Source organism: Indicator indicator, chromosome 25 (genome assembly GCF_027791375.1).
Source record: "Indicator indicator isolate 239-I01 chromosome 25, UM_Iind_1.1, whole genome shotgun sequence".
NCBI classification, from domain to species: domain Eukaryota; kingdom Metazoa; phylum Chordata; class Aves; order Piciformes; family Indicatoridae; genus Indicator; species Indicator indicator.
This window is the reverse complement of record NC_072034.1, coordinates 15,378,175-15,403,005: the sequence shown is the minus strand read 5'-3', so window position 1 is coordinate 15,403,005 and position 24,831 is coordinate 15,378,175. Positions and strand designations below refer to the sequence as shown.

Genomic DNA, 24,831 nt, shown 5'->3' with positions numbered 1-24,831 from the left:
ATTACCATAGTTGTATATCTCAAATTCGTCTGTCCATTAGATACTAAATTCATTGCTTACCATTCCATGATTTCCCTGGAGATATTCAAGGTGAGGCTAGACAGAGCTGTGGGCAACCTGATCTAGTTGAGGACGCCTCTGCTGACTGCAGAGGGGGTTGGACTGAATGACTTTTGGAGGTCCCTTCAGACCCAGACTGTTCTAGGATTCTCTGATTTCTTTCTTTTAATTCTTCTTCTTGTTGCAAATTTATTTCCTCCCTTAGGTCTCTGGACAAGATGGGGAATGGCTCAGTGAAACCCAAGCACCTGAGGCGGCCAGACAGACACATAGCAAACCTCTCTATTGGCTGTGCTGGCAGCCGTAAGTTCTTGAAGTACCAAGATCTGGGCATCAACATGGTCAGTGGGCAAGCTGATGTTCTTTGCAGCAGGGTGCTTGAGCTGGAAAAGGAGCTGAAGAGAAAAGATGAAGAGTTGCAAGAGACTCAAAGTTGTGTTGCTGAGCTTCAGAAACAGCTGGCAGTGCAGACTAAGGTCATAGCAGAGCTCACCAAGGAACTTCAGAGCAAGTGCATACAGCTGAACAAGCTGCAGGATGTTGTTAGCACTCAAGGAGAGCATCCTCTTCAGCCTTCTCCATCTAAAGTGGCTTCAAGGCTTCAGGTCTCTGCTGACAGGAGGAGAGGAGCCAAAGAAGGGGTTTCTGCAGAGCCCACAACACAGCTGTATGATGGGAACAGGCAAGCTGCATTTTCCTTTGAGAAGGCAAGAGTCCGAAAGGATTCCAGGTAAGCTCATTTGGAGGGGTCCTATGCTTATAGGGGTATTGCTTTTATCACAATGAGATGCTCTCCTCATGATAAATCAAGATTAAAGGATAAAAAAAGATATTTTTAGGATAGGCTTTATCCCTGTGGTAGCTAGATGCTAGTTGAGTTTGTGTTTAGCTTTATCTAAGCATCATCTTTGTCCCACAGACTTCAGCTGAGTAGTCTCCATATTTCAGTTGAGAGGAGACTCTTGCAGTCTCTTTGGGATTTATCTTTACTGCAAGCTAAGCAGGACCTGCTTAGTCTGCATTGAGTCCCCACCTGCATTTGTAAAAGGTACAAATGGCACAATTCAATGCTATTGATTTAGCAGAGTTTTGAGTGCCATACTTTTGTTTGGATTGTCTCAGCATGAATGACTTTAATAGAAGCTTTCTGTGGTTCTCAGTCTATCCCATATGAGTGGATGTTTTTTTCAAGCTGGTAGGATAAATCTATCTCAGTTTACAAAAAAAGATTAGTTTTTCCTTAAAAGGAGTTTGAGCGTCTGAAAATATAACTCAAGGCTGAAGATTTTAGAGTTTTAACATGGTATAGAGAACCATAGAATTGTCAGGGTTGGAAGGGACCTCAAGGCTCAGCCAGTCCCAACCCCCCTGCCATGGGCAGGGACACCTCACACCACAGCAGGTTGCTCACAGCCACATCCAGCCTGGCTGCAAAAACCTCCAGGGATGAGGCTTCCACCACCTCTCTGTGCAACCTGTTCCAGTGTCTCACCACCCTCCTGGGGAAGAATTTCTTCCTAACATCCAATCTGAATCTCTCCACTTCCAGTTTTGCTCCATTCTCTTCAGTCCTATCACTACTATAATAATATACTAAGGCTGGCCCTAGACTGAAGAAAAGTCCTACTAGCAGTAGGACCAGGCCGTACAACACCAGAAGAGTTGTGTGGAGCTGTGCTAAAAAGGCTAAAAAGGTATTTTTTAGGCTTTTAGTATTATTCATCAGTGCAGTGACTGGCATAAGCAGAGAATTAAATGTCACAGAATCAGAGAACATCAGGGGCTGGAAAGGACTTCAAAAGCCCATCCAGTTCAATCCCCCTGCCAGAGCGGGATCACCTAGAGCAGGTCACACAGGAACACATCTGGGTGGGTTTTGAATGTCTCCAGAGAAGGGGACTCCACATCTTCTGTCCTTTCAGGGTATCTAGTTTTTTCTAGCACCAGTTCTTATAAGTGAGGCAGGTATAGGAGGGGCTGAAGAGAACAGAGAGAAAAACCCTTAGACACTGTGCTGGCTGCCCATGGAACAAGCAACTGATTCAAGAGCCTGAGCCATGGTTATGCTACTCCTGTTTCTTTCACTTGTGGCCAGATGCACTCTCTGAAAGCATCATGATCTCCAGTCCCATAGCTCTGGAAGCCTTGCTGCCCATTTTAAGCACCAGTTTATCAGCTATTACTGTATTTTATTGCACTATTTTATGCATGATGCAGGCCAGGGTGAATTAAATAAGCAAGGTGGTTCTTAACAAAAACCCCACAAAGTTAGAGCTCCTATTCTAATAGCTCCTGCTGAAAGCAGCAGAGTTAAGCCTTGATCTCTCTTTCTAAACACAGGCCTCACCATAGCTACATGATTTAATTTTTTTTGCCTCATCTCATTACCTTTACTTATTTTCAGTCATTATATGGCTACTACTACCATTGTAAATCTGCTTACTTGCCTTAACTGGATTTTCCTCAGGAGATTTCCCCACAGAATGTTTTGATGAGAGCTGTGGATTGTTTTGGTGAACACAAGCAAGAGTGGGCTGCAAACACCTCAGAAAGCTGTTAGGGTGTTTATTTTCATATGTAGCTTCATTCTCTGTGCACATTAGGAATATGAGGACTTAAATGCAGAACTGTCTTTTCATTTCAGCAGTAAAGGAGAGCTACCTAGTAGAGCCATAAAAACTGCATAAAAATGCAGCAGTTGGTTAATTACCTTCATTTCTGGCAGGGTTTCAAGGCACTGCTTAGCCCATAATATACAGAAATCAATCAGAACCCACGGGGGTGACCTAATAACAGCCTTCCAGTACCTGAAGGGAGCCTACAGGAAGGATGGGGAGAGACTGTTTGCAAAGGCCTGCAGGGACAGGACCAAGGGCAATGGCTTCAAACTAGAGAAGAGCAGATTTAGATCAGATATCAGGATGTAGTTCTTTACTATGAGGGTGGTGGAACATTGTAACAGGTTGCCCAGGGAGGTGGTTGGGGCTCTAAAACTGGACGCAGAACTCCAGGTGGGGTCTCACCAGAGCAGAGGGGGAGAAACACCTCCCTCAACCTGCTGGCTACACTACTGCTTGAACACCCCCAGGGATGGTGACTTCACCACTGCCCTGGGCAGACCATTCCAACGTTTGAGAACCCTCTCTGTGAAAAAATATTTCCTAGCATGCAGCCTGAACGTCCCCTGGGGCAGCTTGGAACCATTTCCTCCAGCCCTGTCACTTGTCACCAAGGAGCAGAGGCTGCCCCCTCCTCACCCCAACCTCCTTTCAGAGAGTTGTAGACAGCAATGAGGTCTCCCTCAGCCTCCTTTTCTCCAGCCTGTACACCCCCAGCTCCCTCAGCCCCTCCTCATTGCCCAGGTGTTCCAGGCCCTTCTCCAGCCTCACTTCCCTTCTCTGGACACTCTCCAGCCCCTCAATTATCCTTCCTGGAGTGAGGGGCCCGGAACTGAACACAGCACTCAAGCTGCAGCCTCCCCCCTGCTGAGCACAGGGGGATGATCACCTCCTTAACCCATGGGTCTCACCTTTCCAGATCTTGTTTTAAAGCTTCCCTACCCTCTAGCAGATCTATACAGCCACCTAGCTTGGTGTCATCTGCAGAGATGGTCACATTTGTCAGTGGTACTGGTCATGTGAGTTTTAAATGAGGAAACATCTCCAGAAGAATGAATACCTTGTGAATATTACACCCCAGCCAGGCTGCATTTTTAAAGCTTTGGGTTTGTTTGGATTTGGGTTGTTTTCTTGTTTGTTTGGGTTTTTTTTAATTTAAAACCAGTGAGAAGAAGCTTATCACAGATGCCCTGAATAAAAATCAGTTCTTGAAGAGACTGGAGCCTCACCAGATCCGAGACATGGTGGAGTGCATGTATGAAAGGACTTTCCAGCAAGGGAGCTTTGTCATCAGACAGGGAGAGCCAGGCAACCACATTTTTGTGCTCAAAGGTAAGTATTGTTTACTCACCTAACAAGAAACAGGTGCAAGAAGCAGGAAAGTAATGCAGAAATCCTTGCAGGAAACCACAATGATGATGTTTGTGCTGGCTCTGCTTGAGCTATGCAAGTATTCCCTGTGACTTTCATCAAAGTGAAAGCAACAAAAACCACCTTAGAAACTCCAGCCTTGATTTGATGCTCTTTCATTTCTGAAAGCCTAGAGGCCAGCAAGACTTTTCTGTTGTAAATACTGCCAACCCTTTCTTCTCCAAAGGAAGAGCAGGTAGAGTTTAAAACACAGAAAACCACTCCATGGTGAAGTCACTTCGAAATGAACTTGCTTTTCAACACTCATGAGAGATTATAACAGTTTCCCTGCTTGGGAATGTGAGAGATTGGAGTTGATTGTTCTCAAAGCTTAGAGGGTTTAAAAAAAAAAAAAAAAAACCAACCAAAACCATCTGCTTGCTTTTTCTGGGGAAAAAAAATACCAAACGGAGAAACAAAAAACCCAAACCACAACAGGGAAACAACAAAATAAACTCCAAGCAGTACCCTTGAGATATTGGAAGGCCACAATAAGGTCTTATATGTGTTATATATGTATGATATTGATTTCTTTTCCCTTCCCTCTGTGCAGTTGAGCTCAGTATTAATGCCTCTTATCCTGATGACTTTTGGCAGAGGGCAATCTGGAAGTCTTTCAGCAGAACAAGCTCCTCTCCTCAATACCTGTGTGGACAGCATTTGGGGAATTAGCCATTTTATACAACTGCACAAGGACAGCTTCTGTAAAAGGTACCTGAGGTTTGTTATTGAGCATTGCTAAAAATGAAGCTGTATATGTTTGTGAGGTGCATCTTAGATCCAGATTTTCTTTAAAGCTTTATTTAGTGGAAGTCTGCTTGTTCTGATTGTCTGTAGTAAGCACATTTCCTTCCCTGAGTCTTTTCTGCTTGGGAATCATAGAATCACCCAAGTTGGAAAGGACCTCTAAGGGTCATCTAGTCCAAGCCCCTCAACTAGATCTGGTCACCCAGAGCCCTGTTGGGCCCTACCTTGAGTATCTCCAAGGATCTGGCCTCAACCACTTCTTTGGGCAACTCTACCAATGCTACACCATTAATGGAATTCCATCTCTGCTATGACCTTTGATAAACAATTAGGCATCTTCAAAGTATGCTGGTTAGCCAGGGCTGTACCAAACTGGGGAAGAATTACCTTTTAATCATAGAATCACAGAATTGTCAGGGTTGGAAAGGACCTCAAGGATCATCCAGTTCCAACCCCCCTGCCATGGGCAGGGACACTTCACACTAGATCAGGTTGCTCAGAGCCACATCCAGCCTGGCCTTCAAAACCTCCAGGGACGAGGCTTCCACCACCTCCCTGGGCAACCTGTTGAATGCTCTAGTAGCACTGATGGTGTTTGGATCTTATTTTATTAAATCCCTGGCATTGTTCATAGAGCAGATAAAGCCTAATTCAAGAGAGAACACATAGAAATTAATGACTTTTGTATTTCTTTGGGTTCTGGTATTGGTAAGTTACTGAGTCTTGCCAAGATCCATTTGCACCTGGCATGTGCAGTTGGCACTCACCAGATTTGAATTGGATCTCAAAGGTAGTAGTGGGAAAGATGAAACTTGTAGGTGAGATGTGCTGCTTCTCTGAGGCAAGTGCTGGCTCTTCATTTGTGTTTACAAGCTGACCAGGATGGAGTTGGTGTTTGCTCTGATGCAAATACCTCTCTTCCTGTGGAAGGATGAGCAATGTGCTCCTGTGGCCAAGAAGGCCAAGGGCATCCTGGGGTGGATTAGAAAGGCTGTGGTTAGTAGGTCAAGGGAGGTTCTTCTCCCCCTCTGCTCTACCCTGCTGAGGCCACATCTGGAATATTGTGTCCAGTTCTGGACCCCTCAGTTTCAGAAGGACCTCAGGGAACTGCTTGAGAGAGTCCAGCACAGAGCCACAAAGATGATGAAGGGAGTGGAACATCTTCCTTATGAGGAGAGCCTGAGGGAGCTGAGAGCTCTCTAGCTTGGAGAAGAGGAGCCTGAGGGTGACCTCACTGCTGTTGATAAAGATGTGCAGGGTGAGTGCCCAGAAGCTGGAGCCAGGCTCTGCTGGGTGATGCCCAATGCCAGCACAAGGGGCAGTGGTGGAAGCTGAGCCATAGGAAGTTCCATGGAAACAGGAGGAAGAAATTTTTTCCCTGTGAGGGTGACAGAACACTGGAACAGGCTACCATGGCAGTTGTGGAGTCTCCCTCTCTGGAGATACTCAAATCCCACCTGGATGTGCTCCTGTGTGATCTGCTCTAGGTGCTCCTGCTCTGGCAGGGGAGTTGGACTGGATGAGCTTTTGAGGTCTCTTCCAACCCCTAACATTCTGTGGTTAATCCATGACTTCATTCCTTTTCTAACCTGGCAGACCAGTAAAGTGACCAAAGAGGATTAAATTCATAATTTTTCCACTCTCCACCACTCCATAAATATTGCCTGAGTCTGAAGACAAATTTCTATTCTAGTCTAAATCTTGAGGACTGTGTAACCACCACTAAGTATGAAGAATTCACATTGACTTAAAAAGGAGTAAAGCCAGTTGTTCACTTTAAAAGCTTCTGGTCTTTTTTCCTGCACCCAGTTTAAGCACTTAATCATTGCTGGCTGTGCAGATGGAAGTTATTATATGTAATCTGTTTTTGGTGCTGCCTGATAAACAGAACTGCATCAATAATGTAATTATTTTTCTTACTCTCAGGCTGTTCTGCTTCAATATGTTTCCTACTTTTTTCTTGCTGTATAGTATTAGCATTTCAAAGTAGTGGTTCTGCATAGTAAAATGCCATGCTGCTTCAGACCTTTGTTGAGATTAATTGGTTATGAGATAGGACAAGAAGTGTCCAATTATGGCCAAGAAAGGGTGTTTGAAGGCTTAAAATCACTGCAGAAACCCAGCCCTGCCCAGTAGCTTCCCTGTGTTTCTTGTAGTGGAGGAGGGGTGCACAACAGCAGAACTCAGCATGACTCATAATCGATGCTGGGCCTGGAGACAACATTTCACAGTCTCACACTACATTAGAGGTTGGAAGGGACCTCCAGAGATCATCAGGTCCAACCCCCCTGCCAGAGCAGGATCACCCAGGGGAGTCTGCACAGGAATGCATCTGGGGGGGTTGGAAAGGCTCCAGAGAAGGAGACTCCACAACCCCCCTGGGCAGCCTGCTCCAGGGCTCTGTCACCCTCACTGGAAAGAAGTTTCTCCTCATGTTGAGCTGAAATCTTCTATGGTCAAGTTTGAAGCCATTGTTCCTTGGCTTATCACTGGGAACCACCCAGCAGAGCCTGGCCCCCTCCCCTTGCCCCCCACCCCTCAGCTATTGATAGACATTGATCAGATCCCCCTCAGCCTTCTCCTCTCCAGACTAAACAGCCCCAGGGCTCTCAGTCTCTCTTCACAGAGGAGATGCTCAAGTCCTCAAATCCTCCTCGTGGCTCTCCCTTGAATTCTCTCCAGCAGGTCTCTTGAACTGGGGAGCCCCAAACTGGTCACAGGATTCCAGGTATGGTCTCACCAGGGAATTTATTTGCTGCCTTTGAAACCTGACAAGGGAAGGACTTCAGCCAGGCAGCATTTCAGTGGCTCCTGCTACCTGGCAGCAGCTGGATTGGAAACTGAGAAGAAGATTTCCTCCTGTGTTTCTGAATTTCTCTATCTCAGCTTTGAGGTTTTGTTTCATGGCTATAGAATTGCTTGATTGAGTTAAGGTGCTCCTGATCTAGTGTGAGGTGTCCCTGCCTATGGAGGGTTGGAGCTAGATGATCCTTGAGGTCCCTTCCAACCCTGACAATTCTGTGATACTGTGAAATGCATTCCTAATAGCATGGCTACTGGACATCTTTTATCCATGCCAATTAAACTAAGAGGAAAACCAAAGCAAAACATTGCCTTTGTTCTCCCTGCCAGGTATATAAAAATATTTTTGGAGCTCTTTTGATATCTGACAGTTAAAGAGTGTATGTGTATAGGGAGGTTGAGTACAAAGAGAAATAACTGGGCGTCTTTTAAACCTGGCCATTTTCTTTCCTGTAAAAATGGTTCATCATGAGCTGAGGAAATACATGGCTCTATTTTATTTGTCCTGTAGCTTTTCTTTCTACCAGAGAAGACATTTTTTTTCCTTTCCTATGACAGAAAGAAAGCCACTGGATATGGTGTAGCATCTTTTAAAAAAAGAGATTCAATTCAATAGAATCACCTCATATTGCAGTGTGCACTCATTGCACAGAGACCTCTTGGTGGTTTACATCCTTGCTGCAGGATTATATGTGTGCTTATTGTGTTAACATAGTGAATAGCTTTTAAAAGAGAATAATTCGTGTTTGGATTATCTTTTATTGCCTTACAAAATGCCTACATTGGAGAAAAACTCTATGGAAATCACAGAATTAAATCACAGGCTCCCAGGATGTTAGGGGTTGGAAGGGTCCTCTGGAGATCTTCCAGTCCAAGCCCCTGCCAGAGCAGGACCAGAGAATGCAGCACAGGTCACACAGGAACACATCCAGACAGGGCTGCAAAGGCTCCAGAGAAGGAGACTCCACAACCTCTCTGGGCAGCCTGCTCCAGGGCTCTGTGACCCTTACAGAGAAGAAGTTCTTCTTCATGTTAAGGTGGAACCTCCTGCTGTAGTTTCCATCCCTTGCCCCTTGTCCTATCACAGGGCACAAGTGAGCAGAGGCTGTCCCTGTCCCTTCCCTCTTGACCCCCAGCCCTCAGATATCAATAGACATTGAGCAGATCCCTCTCAGGCTTCTCCTCTCCACACTAACCAGCCCCAGGGCTCTCAGCCTCTCCTCACCAGGCAGTGCTCCAATCCCTTCAGCATCCTTGCAGCCCTCCCTTGGGCTCTCTCCAGCAGATCCCTGTCCCTCTTGAACTGGGGAGCCCAGCACTGGATGCAATATTCTAAGTGGGACCTTACTCAGGCAGAGTAGAGGGGAAGGAGAACCTCCCTTGGTCTGCTGGCCACACTCCTCTCAATGCACCCCAAGATCCCATTGGCCTTCTTGGCCACAGGGGTACATTGCTGTCCCATGGAGAACTTACTGTCCACCAGGACTTCCAGGTCCTTATCCATGGGGAATGAAATTAAATGAATTCCTTGCCCTCTGTTATTTCTGTCTTACAGCACATCTCACAAATGTTTGTATGAATGGGAATTAAAGGTGGGTCCCAGCCATAGCATTCAACATTTCCTTCATAAGCTTTGGGAAACTTCAGCCACATTTTGCTGGCTTTTGCAGGTTGCATTACAGCTTTTGAATGCAAGGACTGCCCAGGAGTAGACCTTCACAAGTGTTCACCCCTCTTCGTGAGGTGGGTTAGGAACTGATTGAAGCACAGAGCTCAGAGAGTTGTTGTTAGTGGTGCACAGTCTAGTTGGAGGCCTGTGGTTAGTGGTGTCCCTCAAGGGTCAGTAGTGGGTCCAGCCCTATTCAGTACATTCATCAATGATAGGGACAAAGGGACAGAGCTGTTCTCTCAGCCAGTTTGCTGATGGTACCAAACTGGGAGGAGTGGCTGACACCCTGTCAGGCTGTGACCTGGACAGGCTGCAGAGCTGGGTGGGGAGCAATTGAATGCCATTGACTAAGGGCAAGGGGAGAGTCCTGCAGCTGGGGAAGAACAACCCCAGGGATCAGTGCAGGCTGGGGGCTGAGCTGCTGGAGAGCAGCTCTGGGGAAAAGGACCTGGGAGTGCTGGGAGACAACAGGTTGGCCATGAGCCAGCAATTTGCCCTTGTGGCCAAGAAGGCCAAGGGACCCCTGGGCTGCATCAAGACGACTGTGGCCACAGGTTCTCTTCCTTCTCTGCTCTGCCCTGGTGAGGCCACATCTGGAACATGCTGTCCAGTTTCTGGACTCCCCTGTTCAAGAAGGACAGAGACTTGCTGAAGAGGGGACAGCCAAGGGCTACAAAGCTGCTGAGGGCACTGCAACATCTCTGGTGAGGAAAGGCTGAGAGCCCTGGGAAAGAGCAGCCTGAGGGGGATCTGATCAATGCTGATCAATACTTGAAGGGTGGGTGTCAGGAGGATGGGGCCAGGCTTTGTTCAGTGGTGCCCAGGGACAGGGCAAGGGGTAATGGGCACAAAGTGGAACATCAGAAGTTCATCTGAACATGAGGAGGAACTTTTTTATTTAAGGGTGAGGGAGCCCTTGAACAGGCTGCCCAGAGAGGTGCTGGAGACATTCTAAACCTGCCTGGCTGTGTCCCTGTGTGACTTTCTCTAGGTGACCCTGCCTTGGGAGGGGGGTTGGACTTGCTGATCTCCAAAGGTCCCTTCCAACCCCTGGCATTCTGTGAGTGGGTGATTCTCTACTCACTGTAGGTGGCTGGCTTTTCAAGGTTACTCACCCTGTGGAGTTACATGGCCAGTGCTCTGTGGAGGAAACCCTGGGAAATATTTGCCTTACTTGAGTGAGCATTGTTAACATGGGAGCTGAATTTCTTCAAATGTCTGCTTGCAGCGGGTGCTGGGCATTTTAAAACTTGTCCTTGGGCATTTTGAAAGAGCTCATCTGTCTTATACCATGGCCTGATACTACAAGAGCTTCCATAAAATCAGTTGAAAACGTTGATTTTGTTGTTGGGTTTTGTTTTCTTGAAGCAATCACCAATGTTAAAACGTGGGCATTGGACAGAGAAGTGTTCCAAAATATCATGAGGGTGACAGCACAAACAAGACAAGAACAATACAGAAATTTCCTCAGAAGGTAAATGTCCTCCACTTCTATTTCTAACACTGCTTTGGGCTGCTTCCTAAGGTGCACAACAATACTGTGCCTGCCTTAGACAGACAGAAAGAAGCACTCTTCGTGCAGAGGGTCTCCAAAACTTCACTACTTACCTTTCCTGCTGTTGTTTTTTTAGGCTTCACAAAAGAATTTTTCTCATTTTGACTGTTTTTATTCTGCCTTACATTAGGACTCAGCAATGGCTGCTTGAATGTGTTTAAGTAATGGAACAAATGTATAGAATTATAAATAGAATCATAGAAAAGTCTGGGCTGGAGGGGACCTCCAAAGCTCATCCAGTCTGACGTCCCTGCAGCCAGCAGGGATATCCCCAACTAGATCAAGCTGCCCAGGGCCTCATCAAGCCTCACCTTGAATCTCTCCAGGGATGGGGCCTCAACCACCTCCCTGGGCAACCTGTTCCAGTGTTCCACCACCCTCATACTAAAGCACTTGTTCCTAACATCCAATTTAAATCTGCCCTTCTCTAGTTTGAAGCCGTTGCCCCTTGTCCTGTCACTGCAGGCCTTTGCAAACAGTCTCTCTCCATCCTTCATGTAGCCCCCTTCAGGTACTGGCAGGCTGTTGTTAGGTTTCCCTGGAGCCTCCTCTTCTCCAGGCTCAGCACCCCCAGCTGCCTCAGCCTGTCACAGGATCACAGGATGTCAGGGGTTGGAAGGGACCCAAAGAGATCATCCAGTCCAACCCCCTGCCAGGGCAGGACCATACAATCTAGCTCAGGTCACACAGGAACTCATCCAGACAGGGTTGGAAAGTGTCCAGAGAAGGAGACTCCACAACCTCTCTGGGCAGCCTGTTCCAGGGCTCTGTGACCCTTACAGTAAAGAAGTTCCTCCTTGTGTTGAGGTGGAGCCTCCTGTGCTGCAGCTTACATCCCTTGCTCCTTGTCCTATCCCAGGGCACAAGTGAGCAGAGCCTGTCCCCTCCCTCCTGACACCCAGCCCTCAGATATTTATAAACATTTATTAAATTCCCTCTAAGCTTCTCTTTTCCAGACTAATCAGCCCCAGGTCCCTCAGCCTCTCCTCCCTAGGCAGTGCTCCAGTCCCCTAATCATCCTCACAGCCCTCTGCTGGACCCTCTCCAGCAGGTCCCTGTCCCTCCTAAACTGGGGAGCCCAAAACTGAAGGCAGTGCTCAAGATGAGGTCTCATCAGGGCAGAGTAGAGGGGGAGGAGAACCTCCTTGGACCTGCTGGCCACACTCTTCTTAATACACCCCAGGATCCCCTTGGCCTTCTTGGCCACCAGGGCACATTGCTGTCCCATGGAGAACTTCTTCTCTGCCAGCACTCCCAGGTCCCTCTCCTTGGGGCTGCTCTCCAGCAGATCCCCTCCCAACCTGTCCTGGTGCAGTTTATTCTTCCTCCCCAGCTGCAGGACTCTGCACTTGTCCTTGTTGAACCTCATTTTGTTCCCCTGTGCCCAGCTCTCAGTCTGTCCATGTCTCTCTGGATGGCCTCACAGCCTTCAGCTGTATCAGCCGAGCCTCCCTGTCCTCATAGCCAAGGTGCTTCAAAGGCCCAGCTTGGCAGAGTGCTAGGCCTCCTCATTTAAGCTGTCTCCTTACCCTGACTTAGATGATCCTTGAGGTCCCTTCCAACCTGGTATTGTATGAATCTATGAAATTTACATTTGGAAATCTGGAAGTTAAAACAATGTATTAAAAACACTAGAGTGAACTACATCCTGCAACCAGAAGGAGGATTTTCTGCTTGGAGGTTTAAATATGAGAACTGCACATCTCTCTTAGTTTATGAACTAATTCCGACCTAAATTACTTGGAGATGTGCAGAGTGTAGAATTGTCTGCCCTGCAGGGAACACTGAGAGTTGTGGTGATTCAATATTTTCTTTCTTTAACAGAGAATGACCATTCTGTTATGGCTTTATATCTCAAGCCTTGCCATCCTTAGGCAGACTTGTGCATTTTTGCATCCCTCTCCATCTTTGATTTCTACAGATACTTCTTGGCTGAACTTGAGTAGCTGGAGAGCTCTATGATTTCCTCAGTTTTACAAGTCTGAGTGTTGAGGATAGGAAAGTTTTTTCCATTCTTACCAGCAAGGTCATCACTGTAATTGAATTCTCTTGATAGTTGGCCAGGTAGTTCTAAAGTTGTTACCTTTGGTGAGACACTGGAACAGGTAACCCAGGGAGGTGGTGGAAGGTTCATCCCTGAAGGTTTTTAAGGCTAGGCTGGAGGTGGCTCTGGGCAACCTGATGTAGTGTGAGGTGTCCCTGGCCATGGCAGGGGGGTTGGAACTGGCCGATCCTTGAGGTCCCTTCCAATCCTGACAGTTCTGTGATTCTCTTTGTCTGGTTTTACACTGTGAAGTACATTTGAAAACACATGATTGGATTACTGTAATATCTTGGGTTTGCAATTAATGTGTGAGTGAATTCTGAAATCAGTCCTTGTGCCCTGCAGGATTTTTTCCCCTCCTGAAGTACAAACTTGATGTGCAAAATTGACCATTATCCATGTTTCTAAGTTACAAAGTGTGTGAGTTCTGTTTACCCAACGTAAACCCAAATGAGAATGCTTGACCCTTCCACATTCACATTCTGTTGTACATGCTGTGTTTTGGATAGCATTAAGGTTTAGCTAGTTATAAAATGTGGCTGTTCAGATTGCATGGATGAGAAGAGACCATGAAAAAAGTGTGAATGATAACTACTCTACGTTTGGGGTTTTGTTTTGCATTTCTCTACTCTGGAAGTGTATCCCTGCTGAAAAACTTACCTGAAGATAAACTCACCAAGATCATGGACTGCCTGGAGGTGGTAAGAGGCTGTTTAGTTTTTCTAAATAACATTCAGTAAGCTTTTGAAATAACAAAGAGGAATATGGCTCAAGAGCAGTCTGGAGGAGAAGGCCTTGGGGGTGTCAATTGGTGACAAACTCTCCAGGATCCAGCAGTGGTCACTGGCAGCCCAGCAGGCAGCTGTGTGCAGGGAGAGCAGCAGCACAGGGAGGGGATTCCACCCCTCTGCTCTGCTGAGACCCTCACCTGCAGCACTGCCTCCAGTTCTGGTGCCCCCAGCACAAGAAGGACCTGGAGCTGTTGGAAGAGGGTCCAGAGGAGGCAATGATGATGATCAGAGGGCTGAAGAACCTGCCCTATGGGGACAGGCTGACACAGAGATGCTGAGGGGACTGAAGCATCTCTGTTATGAGAGGCCTTGGGCTGGTTAGCCTGGAGAAGAGCAACCTGAGAGGGGATCTTCTCCATGAAAAGAGCAACCTGAGAGGGGATCTTCTCCATGCAAATGTATATCCAAAGGGTTGAGATCAGGAGGATGGGGCTGAGTGCTGAGGGGCAGTGGGTACAGACTAGAACCCAGGAGGTTTCACTTGAACTTAAGGAGAAATTTTTTTACTGTGAGGGTGCTGGAGCCTTGGACCAGGCTGCCTAGAGAGGTTGTGGAATCTCCTTTTCTGGTGAATTTCAAAACCCAGCTGGACACATTCCTCTGCAAGCTGATCTAGGTGAACCTGTGCTAGCAGAGGGGTTGGACTAGATGATCTCCAGGGGTCCCTTACAACCCCTTAATATTCTGTTATTCTGTGATTAGGTGATGAAGGCAGGGTTCCTTAGCAGAACAGAGAAGTTGGTGCAGTGGATGATTTAGGCATTCCCACTCAGGGCTCAAGCCCCAAACTGCTTTTGGAAATTGGATTTTGATTTAGAACTCTTAAGAGTGTTCAATACTTTTCCCTCCTTTTCCTCTGCTTCATAAGGATGGTAGCAGTGGTAGGTATTGGTTATCTAAAAACCAGCCAACATGCTGCTGCATTAGGGACAAGTTACAGGTTGGCCAACTGCTTTGTACAGTGGAACATAGAAGACTTCAGCTCAACATGAGGAGAAACTTCTTTCCAGTGAGGGTGACAGAGTCCTGGAGCAGGCTGCCCAGGGGGGTTGTGGAGTCTCCTTCTCTGGAGACTTTCCAACCCCACCTGGATGCATTCCTGTGCAGACTACCCTAAGTGATCCTGCTCTGGCAGGGGGCTTGGACCTGATGATCTCTGGAGGTCCCTTCCAACCTCTGATATACTGTGAGACTGTGATTGTTTGCATATTATTATGGGGTGGAACATATGCAGGAGATAGGAAGTTGAACATCAATGGAACATGCAGATTCCTTTAGAACTCTGCATGGTAATCAGAATTTTCCAACACATTGGATAATATTTCTGTCTCTTCCCTCCCCCCCTCCACCCAACAGGAATACTATGACAAGGGAGATTATGTTATCCGGGAAGGAGAAGAAGGAAACACCTTCTTTATAATAGCTAAAGGAAAGGTAAGGGATGATAAACCTCCCTTAGAAAGGAACAGACACAAACACTTGGATTTCAAAAGCTGCCTTCAGGGGTGTGGTTTTCAGTAGAATCTGTCCAGAGGGTCAGAAAGCCCAGAAAGCCAACCAGATCCTGGGCTGCATCAGGAGAAGTGTGGCCAGCAGGGTGAGGGAGGTGATTCTCCCCCTCTGCTCTGCTCTGCTCTGGTGAGACCCCACCTGGAGCTCTGTGTCCAGTTCTGGAGTCTCTGTTACAAGAGGGATCTGGACATGCTGGAAGGTGTCCAGAGAAGGGCCATGAGGATGAGCAGAGGGCTGGAGCACCTCTCCTATGAGGACAGGCTTGAGAGAGTTGGGGCTGTTCAGTCTGGAGAAGAGAAGGCTCTGAGGTGACCTTCTTGTGGCCTTCCAGTATCTGAAGAGGGTTCCAAGAAAGCTGGGGAGGGACTTTTTAGGCTATCAGGGAGTGACAGGACTGGGGGGAATGGAACAAAGCTGGAAGTGGGGAGATTCAGGCTGGACATGAGGAAGAAGTTCTTCCCCATGAGAGTGGTGAGAGCCTGGAATGGGTTGTGCAGGGAGGTGGTTGAGGCTCCATCCCTGGAGGTGTTTGCAGCCAGGCTGGATGAGGCTCTGGCCAGCCTGATCCAGTGTGAGGTGTCCCTGCCCATGGCAGGGGGGTTGGAACTAGATCCTTGTGGTCCCTTCCAACCCTGACTGATTCTATGACTGATTCTAAGGTTTCTGAGGATGCTTTTAAGTTCCCAGTGCTGTGATAAAAGCCTGGAGCAGCATTTCAGACATTCAGGGAGCCTCATTTTCATTCACAATGGGCCCATGTTATACTGTTCAAATTATAATGTAATTAAAGTATGTCTTGAAGCTGTTTTTATAAAGCCAGTTTTTTTATAAATGAGATTTGATCCTGTGTCTTCTCCTGTGTGTTTCCATATCTGCTAGACTTGTGAAATGTTTAAGAAGGTGTTAAAGAAGTGCAGTGTGAACCTTCCATTTCCCAAAGCAGAGTCTCAGGCATCGAATCTGATCAAAATGAAAAAAAAATTCATTAGGATGGTACAGCTCAATTTTTGCTCTTGTCCTTTCCAGGTGATAGTTACCCAGAGTACTGCAGATCACTCACAGCCTCAGCTGATTAAAAACCTACATAAAGGAGATTACTTTGGAGAAAAGGCTCTCATCAGGTTGGTTTACATTGTTTGATTCATGATGTGTAGTGTTTCAGCTGACCTGTCACTGTGTGTTGGGTCATACAGCTGGTGACTGTTTTCAATGTGGTCTTTGTTTTGGTTGCAAAGTCAGAAGATTAAGTTTATGGATGAATTTGCCTTAATGGTTTTGTTTTGGGGTTTTGTTTTGTTTTTTTTTTTGGTTTGGTTTTGTGTTGGTTTTGGTTTTAGTTTTGTTTGTTTGTTAGTTGTAGTACTTGACTTTGCAGAGCTTCAGAGCATTCAGACAAGCATGGGGCTGCTCCTCCATGTACAGGTCGATCACCAGTTCACCCAGCATAGTCTCCAGCAGCACAGCCATGGCTGACTGTGGTGGTTTGAGCTCTGACTGGAGTTTGGGAGCTCAAACGATAACAGATTGAGATTCCTCCCTGCCCACATCCCCTTTCTCCCAGCAAGGTGGAGAGGTAGGAAAGAAAAAAAAGGGTAGGGGAGAGGAGAAGTAAATTTGTGAAAGAAATAGTCTGGAATCAGTTTGGAAGTAGAAAAGGTAAATTTCTTTTTACCAAAAAAAAAATATATATATATATGTTTGTGTGTGTGTATATATATATATATATATATATATATATATATATATATATATATCAGTAACAGGGAGGGTTCACAGAGGTGAGGGATGAGGGTAAATGGGAAAATATACAAAACCAAGCCTGGATGGCCTTGTATTCCCTGGATGCCAGTGGATTCAGTTGGAAGAAGTAGGCCCTGGCCACGTGGTCAGTGCAGGAGGCAGCGGCAGCAGCGATGTTCTTTCGAGCAGACAAGGCAGGAAAGAGAGCAAGCAGTGAGATGTCTGCTCTTTTTATAGGCTTGCTGCACAAGAAGGGGGAGTGGAATAGACCACCTTTGAGTCAGGGGACCCCTTCTCCCTGCAGGGGAGGAGCCAAGTCCCACCTGGATTAAGTTTCTTTTGTCTGCCTGGGGGCTGGGTTCTTTCAGCCCCATCCAGGATGGGTGTAATCCAGCACACTGACCAAGAAGGCCAATGTCATCCTGGCCTGCATCAGAAATAGTGTGGCCAGCAGGAGCAGGGAAGTCATTCTGCCCTGTGCTCAGCACTGGTTAGGCCACACCTTGAGTACTGTGTCCAGTTCTGGGCTCCTCAGTTTAAGAAGGACATTGAGATACTTGAACGTGTCCAGAGAAGGGCAACAAGGCTGGGGAGGGGTCTGGAGCACAGCCCTGTGAGGAGAGGCTGAGGGAGCTGGGGGTGTTCAGCCTGGAGAAGAGGAGGCTCAGGGCAGACCTCATTGCTATCTACAACTACCTGCAGGGAGGTTGTAGCCAGGAGGGGTTGGTCTTTTCTCCCAGGCAAGCAGCAACAGAACAAGAGGACATAATCTCAAGCTGCACCAGGGGAGGTTAAGGCTGGAGGTGAGGAGAAAGTTCTTCCCAGAAAGAGTAATTGACCATGGAATGTGCTGCCCAGGGAGGTGGTGGAGTCACCATCCCTGGAGGTGTTAAAAAAAGGATTGGATGTGGCCCTTGGAGCCATGGTTTAGTTAGTCATGAGGTGCTGGGTGCTAGGTTGGACTTGATCTCTGAGGTCTTTTCCAACCTTGCTGATTCTATGATTGTTTGGTTGGTTGCTTTGTTTTGTTGTTTTGTTTTGGATTTTTTGAGTTTTGTTTTGTTCTGTCAAAAAGAAGTTTGAAAATATAAACTGTCATCAGCTTTTGGTTTTCCTGAGCAGATCAAATACTTGCCCTCTCTTTTGTTGCCTTTTTTTTTTTTTTAATATATTTCAGTCAAAGCTGTGATGAAAACTTGTGCCAGACTCCTTAGCATGGATGAGTTGCATCATTACTGGACTGAGGCTGCTGTTTCTGTGCTAGTGCTCACTGTAGTAAAGAACAGAGAGGAGCACAGGAAATCTATCACCCATCAACCAAATAGCTCAGACAGCACATATGTATGTAGGTGACTTGCCTAGGGATCATTTGGTCTCTGGAATGCTTTTTATCTGAGGATCATTTCAGAAATGAGCAGTAAACCCAATTACATCTCATCCTAATTCCTTGGAGGGTGGCTAAAGGAAGCCATGATCCAAACCCCATGGAAACTGGAAAAAATACTGTGCTAGACAATGATAATGATTAGTAAAATGCTATAATTGTGCATTTGATTCATCTATATTCATCCAAACACAGGCTCCAAAGACCTTTGAGAGGTTTCACCCACAGCAGCTGTGGCCCTCCAGGAGTAGAGTGTGAGGCAGTTTGGGGATTTTGATGTGCACTGAATGCTTCTACTCTGTTTCCATTCTTAGTGATGATGTCAGATCAGCAAATGTCATTGCAGATGAGTACAACGTGGAGTGCCTCGTGATAGACAGAGAGTAAGTAGCATGCTGCAGCTTCGTGCCAGGCTTGCATCCTCTTGCAGGTGGGACACCACTGTAGGCACAATCAAAGTGGTCCTTCTTAAGCTGAAGGAGTGGTTATGTTTTAGGAATGCTGAGCTGTGGCTATGCTCTAGACAAAGACCTGATGAAGGGACCTGGGGGGTTCTAATTGACAGGCAACTGAATAGGAGCCAGCAGTGTGCCCAGGTGGCCAAGAAAGGCATCATGGCTGGGATCAGAAATGCTGTGTCCAGCAGGAGCAGGGAGGTGTCCCTGCCCATGGCAGGGGTGTTGGAACTGGCTGATCCTTGAGGTCCCTTCCAACCCTGACAATTCTATGACTCTTCCAAGCTCTTAATATTTGTACTGTGGAAGTGAGCTTTAGTTTTAGCTCAGTCTGGAGAATGACTTGGAGACAACGTCTAGCCTCGGTGCAGCAGCTCTCATCCTGGTTTCTTTCCTCTTTCCACAGCATATTCAGTAGTTTCTATTGTTTCATTTCTCGTTTTAGGACATTTAATCAAACTGTTGGAACTTATGAGGAGCTCCAAACTTACCTTGAAGGTTATGTGGCTAACCTGGCCCAAGCTGATGAGAAGCGACAGGCCAAGTAAGTCAGACCAGTTGGCAGCTGACAGAGTCAGCCCCCTAGGAATGGTAGCAGTCACTGCAATAACACTGTCTGGGGATGCTGATGGAATTCAAGACATTTTATTTCTGAAACAAAAGCATTTTGAATCTCAGTATATTGACTTTCAACCATGAAGTCACTCTGTCCCAGTGTTAGGGTGCCTTAACTGTAGAGACAGAAGTCCTCCAGGGGGCTAGACAGTGTGGGAGGTGGACACAGGAAAGTAAAATTTTTATTTCATTCCCATCATGCTGCATCTTTCCTATATAAAGGGGGTTCACAGTTTGTTCTGCCCTTTTCTCCTTCTCCTTGCATGGATCCTTATCTCTTGTGTGGGAGGTCTGAGGCCTTCAGTGGCCTTGGCAAAGCTAATTTTTAGCTATGCAGTTTGGGCCTGGCATGGCTGGGGAAGCAGGGAGGGATGGAGGGGAAGAAGGGAGGCTTGGGGGGAAAGCAGGGAAGGATGGGGGAAGCTGGGAGGTATGGGGGGGGAAGCAGGGAAGGATGGGAGGAGAAGGGAGGCATGGGGATGGGGGGAAGCAGGGAGGGATGGGGGTGGGTATTTGGTGTTTGGCCTGGTTGGGGGGAAGGTTTTGGAAGGTGTTGGCCTTGTGAGGTTTTGTTAAAAAGCCCAGGTTGGAGAGCTAGGCTGAGGCTGAATATGAATTTGGGTGTTTTGTACTGTTGTATATAGTTGTGAATAGTATTTCCATCTAAGCTTTCCAATTCTGTGGAGCACTTTTATTTTAATCCTTTGGGGAAGGGTAAAATAGCTTTCTGTCTGCTCAACCCAGGACTCCCAAGAAAACTGAGCACAGAAAAGGAGTGGAAGTATGCTCACAGGAATTTTTTTTTTTTTTTGGGCTTCTGATGGTAAATACTTTGGTAGAACTCCTGAAGTTCAACTTTAACTCCCAAATGGGTTAATGAAACTGTATTACTGTACAAGAGACTAATTGCCATTTCCAATGTAAATGAGAAGACAGCAATCAAACAGTTTACTTTGGATGTTTCAGTGGAGCACTGGTGCTGTTAAAGAGTTGGCTTTTAGCTGCAGACCACACTTTGAGGTCACCTGCTGCTGATTCCAACCTGAGCACTATTGTGGAAGATCACCAGAGGGTGTGTTCTGCTGTTTAGAAATTCAAAACACAGCTGCAGTTTTCTTTCTGATCATTCTGCTGTCACTGGCTCACACACTGGTTCAGAAATGGATTCTTCAGTTTGGAGTGCCCTAAGTTCTGCATAATTAGAAGCCTGACCAGGGATCAGCTCTTGATGAAAACACCAAGAGCTGATCCCTGATTGTTGGTTGTGCTCAGTGAATTACAGTAGCATTTCACTTCTCTTCTGTTTCCATTGGATGTCCAGGAAGTGTTTCTGCATCATTAAGGTTCTGTTAGGAAATAAGAAAGGAAATAAGGCAGGAAATAAGGAAAGAAATAAGAAGGCTTTTTAAATGTCTTAATCTTTTTTTTATAGGAGTATTAAAGTACTGTGATACAGATTGCTGACAAGGAAAGCACTAACCTGTGTTTGTTTTCTTAATGCAGAGGAAGATCCTTTTGTGAACAGTTGACCAAAGAAGTGTCTTTGGAGCTGATAGAGCTGAAGGAAAAAGTAGCTCACTTCCCTCCCTCCCCATTCCAGAACTTAGAAGTTGTCACAACTCTGGGTGTTGGTGGGTTCGGAAGGGTTGAGCTCGTAAGACTTCCTTTTAAACAGAGGATTTTGCTCTCTTAGCTGAATGGATTTGACTGCTGAGAAATGTGAAGGATGTTCATATTCTGCATGCTTAGAATCATAGAGTTGATTTGGTTGGAGAAGACCTTTAAGATCATCAAGTCCAATTATTAACCCAACACTGCTAAACCTCTCCTATGAGGACAGACTGAGCTAGAGAAGGCTCTGAGGAGACCTTCTTCTGGCCTTCCAGTATCTGAAGGGGGCTACATGAAAGCTGGGGAGGGACTTTTGAGGGTGTCAGGCAGTGATAGAACTGGGGGAAATGGAGCAAAACTAGAAATGGGGAGATTCATATTGGATGGTAGGAAGAAATTCTTCCCCAGGAGGGTGGTGAGAGCCTGGCAGAGGTTGCCCAGGGAGGTGGTGGAAGCCTCATCCCTGGAGGTTTTTGCAGCCAGGCTGGATGTGGCTGTGAGCAACCTGCTGTGGTGTGAGGTGTCCCTGCCCATGGCAGGGGGGTTGGGACTGGCTGAGCCTTGAGGTTCCTTCCAACCCTAACAATTCTATGATTCTAAACCATGTCCCTCAGCACCACATCTACATGTCTTTTAAATCCCTCCAGGGATGATTATTCCACTGCTTCACTGGGCAGCCTGTTCCAGGGCTTGACAACCATTCTGGTGAAGAAATTTTTCTTAATATCCAAGCTAAACCTTCCCTGCTGCAGCTTGAGGCTCTTTCCTCTTTTCCTGTCACTTGTTACTTGAGAGAAGAGATCTACCTTCAGCTCCTCCCCCACCTTTCAGGGAGTTGTGCTTGTGCCTCTCAGGCAGAGGTAATTCCCTATAAAGCAATGCATAGGTAAAAAACATTTTCAGGACTTCTTAGAGGTCTTTTCCAACCTTAATGATTGGATGATTCCATGGTGTTTAAAGAAACAAACCCATTCTTGTGTGTCTTCATCTCCTGTTGTTGGAAATATCTTCCTGGTCACTGGACACATACACATCAGTTGGTGCAGGGGAGTTTGCAGATGTGTCTGCCTGAATTGCAGGCCTTTTCCCAGGCTTCTGCCTGGAGCTGCAGTGATCTCCCACATCACCCAGTCTGTGTTGTTAGAATTGCTTGGTTATGCCCCACAGCAACTCTAAGCAGTAGGACCCAGCTCTGAGCTGTGTTGACTTTGACATTTCCAGCAATTTGTAGTGGCTCTTTGGGGTGCTATTCAGCAGCACTAACAGCTGTGTTTCTGGGATGCAAAGGGCCTCATTAGACTCGAGATTTAAATTTCACTGAGTAGCAAACACTTGAAAACAAACAAACAAACAAAAAGGGAACACTTCTGGTGCAGGCTCCTGAAAGGAGTGGGAAACTAAAGGAGCCTGTATCAGACCACCAGTTGTTTTATTCTGCCTCATGCTTCCCAAAACAAATCCCACACTGGTTGGCAGCCAGCTTGGAAATCCTACAGCATCACCTAAACAAACTAAAACTTGAATTATCAGCCAGCTGTAGACACAGAGAGCTGCTTCCATGCCGTGCTTTAATTCCCATCTTTTTTTTTTTTTTTGGCATATTGGGTAATATTTCAGTGGTAAACATTCCTCATGAACTGCCTCTGCTTTTTGCTCCTTTGCATTGTGCTAATGGTTAGAAATCTTACATTGGAGTCAGGGCCTGTTGTGTTATAAACTCTCTGTAAAATACAGTACCTATCCAAACTGCTGCTACGTAAAATGAGCATGGGGAACATTATTTTACATGTGAGGATTTGGGACACTAAAAAGATCTGCTGCTTGATTTAAAGTCAGACAGAAGAGTTCTGTAAAAATCTGGCATTTGTTCCTCATTGAGGTCACCTCTTTCAGCTCTGTGCTGATGGATATCAGCCCCTATTGAGAACAGATTGGTAGAACCTCACCTTTGCCTCACTCATCATCCTCGTTCACAGGTTAAAGTGAAAAATGAGAATGTGGCTTTTGCTATGAAGTGTATAAAGAAGCAGCACGTTGTGGACACCAAACAACAGGAACATATCTACTCTGAGAAGAAAATCCTCGAGCAGATATGTTCTCCATTCATTGTCAAGTAAGTTGGCCATAAGGCTTCCTCGAAGTTGACCCCCAGTTGACTCACTGGCCAGCATTGTTAAGAATGAGGCTCAACATATATGAGTGGAGACAGGCTGAGAGAGTTGGGGTTATTCAGTCTGGAGAAGAGAAGGCTCCAAGGAGACTTTCTTGTGGCCTTCCAGTGTCTGAAGGGGGCCTACAAGAAAGCTGGGGAGGGACTTTTGAGGGTGTCAGGGAGTGATAGGACTGGGGGGAATGGAGCAAAACCAGAAGTGGAGAGATTCAGATTGGATGTTAGGAAGAAGTTCTTCCCTGTGAGGGTGGTGAGAGCCTGGCAGAGGTTGCCCAGGGAGGTGGTGGAAGCCTCATCCCTGGAGGTTTTTGCAGCCAGGCTGGATGTGGCTGTGAGCAACCTGCTGTGGTGTGAGGTGTCCCTGCCTGTGGCAGGGGGGTTGGGACTGGCTGAGCCTTGAAGTCCCTTCCAACCCTGACAGTTGTGTGATTCTATGAGCTCTGGAGAAAAAAACAACATTGCAAGCCTTGCATTCTCTTTGGCTTTTCCTAAATTGCTGCTGTTTGCCTCCACAGGCTGTACCGAACCTTTAAAGACAGCAAGTACGTGTACATGCTCCTGGAGGCCTGCCTTGGAGGTGAACTCTGGAGCTTGCTGAGAGACAGGTAAAAGCAAACACAGAGGAACCCTGCCTTTTAAAATCACCTGTCAGCAACATATGCCTGTTGTTGTCTGTTGGAAAGATGCTTGAGTCAGTTTTCAGTCAGATGTGGGAGGTACTGAATGTCAGGGCACAAAAACCCCTGACTAGTCTGGGTGTTATATGGCTCAGAGTCCAGATGGAGAGCAGTGACAGTGGTGTCCCTGAGGGGTTCATGCTGGGACCTGTGCTACTTAATATTTTTATCAGTGCTGTAGGCAGTGGGATCCAGGCACCATCAACAAGTGTACAGATGACACTAAGCTGAGTGGTGCTGTGAATATGCTAAGAGGGACAGGATGGCATCCAGAGGGACCTGGACAAGCTGGAGAGGTGGACCAAGTGAACCTCATGAGGTTCAACGAGACCAAATGAAGGGTCCTGCACCTGGGTTGGAACAACCCTCACTACCAATACAAGCTGGGGGAGGGAGTGAGAGAAAGCAGCCCTGAGGAGAAGGACTTGGGGGTGCTGATGGACAAGAAGCTGGACAGGAGCAGGCAGTGTGAGCTTGCAGCACAGAAGGCCAATGGCAGCCTGGGCTGCATCAAAAGCAGCATTGCCAGCAGATGCAGAGAGGTGATTCTGCCCCTCTGCTCTGCTCTGGTGAGACCTCACCTGCAGGGCTGTGTCCAGCTCTGGAGCCCTCAACACAGGAAGGACATGGACCTGATGGAGCAGGTCCAGAGGAGGGCCATGAAAATGATCAGGGAGCCTGTTACAAGGACAGGCTGAGGGAGCTGGGGGTGTTCAGCCTGGAGAAGAGAAGGCTGCAGGGAGACCTTAGAGCAGCCTTCCAGTACCTGAAGGGAGCTACAAGAAGGCTGCAGAGGAACCGTTTGCAAAGGCCTGCAGTGATAGGATGAGGGGTAATGGTTTGAAATGAGAAAAGAGCAGATTTAGATTGGATGTTAGGGAAAAATTCTCTACAGTGAGGGTGGTTGAGCACTAGAACTGGTTGCCCAGAGAGGTGGTTGAGGCCCCATCCCTGGAGATATTCAAGGTGAA

At 46.8% G+C, this 24,831-nt stretch overlaps 1 protein-coding gene across 3 annotated transcripts in view; it reads left to right on the top strand.

Annotated features, from left to right (window-relative positions):
• Positions 1-278: 278 nt before the first annotated feature.
• The window catches only part of PRKG2 (protein kinase cGMP-dependent 2), a 31,256-nt gene continuing 6,703 nt past the window's right edge, over positions 279-24,831 (top strand). Inside the window, exons 1-12 of one of the 3 annotated variants that reach the window (XM_054392165.1) lie at positions 279-790; positions 3,844-4,010; positions 4,686-4,799; positions 10,675-10,780; positions 13,543-13,606; positions 15,053-15,130; positions 16,235-16,329; positions 18,647-18,715; positions 19,233-19,331; positions 20,906-21,056; positions 22,990-23,126; positions 23,699-23,788. In XM_054392165.1, the coding sequence (XP_054248140.1) occupies positions 279-790; positions 3,844-4,010; positions 4,686-4,799; positions 10,675-10,780; positions 13,543-13,606; positions 15,053-15,130; positions 16,235-16,329; positions 18,647-18,715; positions 19,233-19,331; positions 20,906-21,056; positions 22,990-23,126; positions 23,699-23,788 (1,682 nt within the window). Of the gene's footprint in view, positions 791-3,843; positions 4,011-4,685; positions 4,800-10,674; positions 10,781-13,542; positions 13,607-15,052; positions 15,131-16,234; positions 16,330-17,362; positions 17,378-18,646; positions 18,716-19,232; positions 19,332-20,905; positions 21,057-22,989; positions 23,127-23,698; positions 23,789-24,831 lie in introns of those variants that run through there. The other 2 variants (XM_054392167.1, XM_054392166.1) reach the window with 2 other exon arrangements.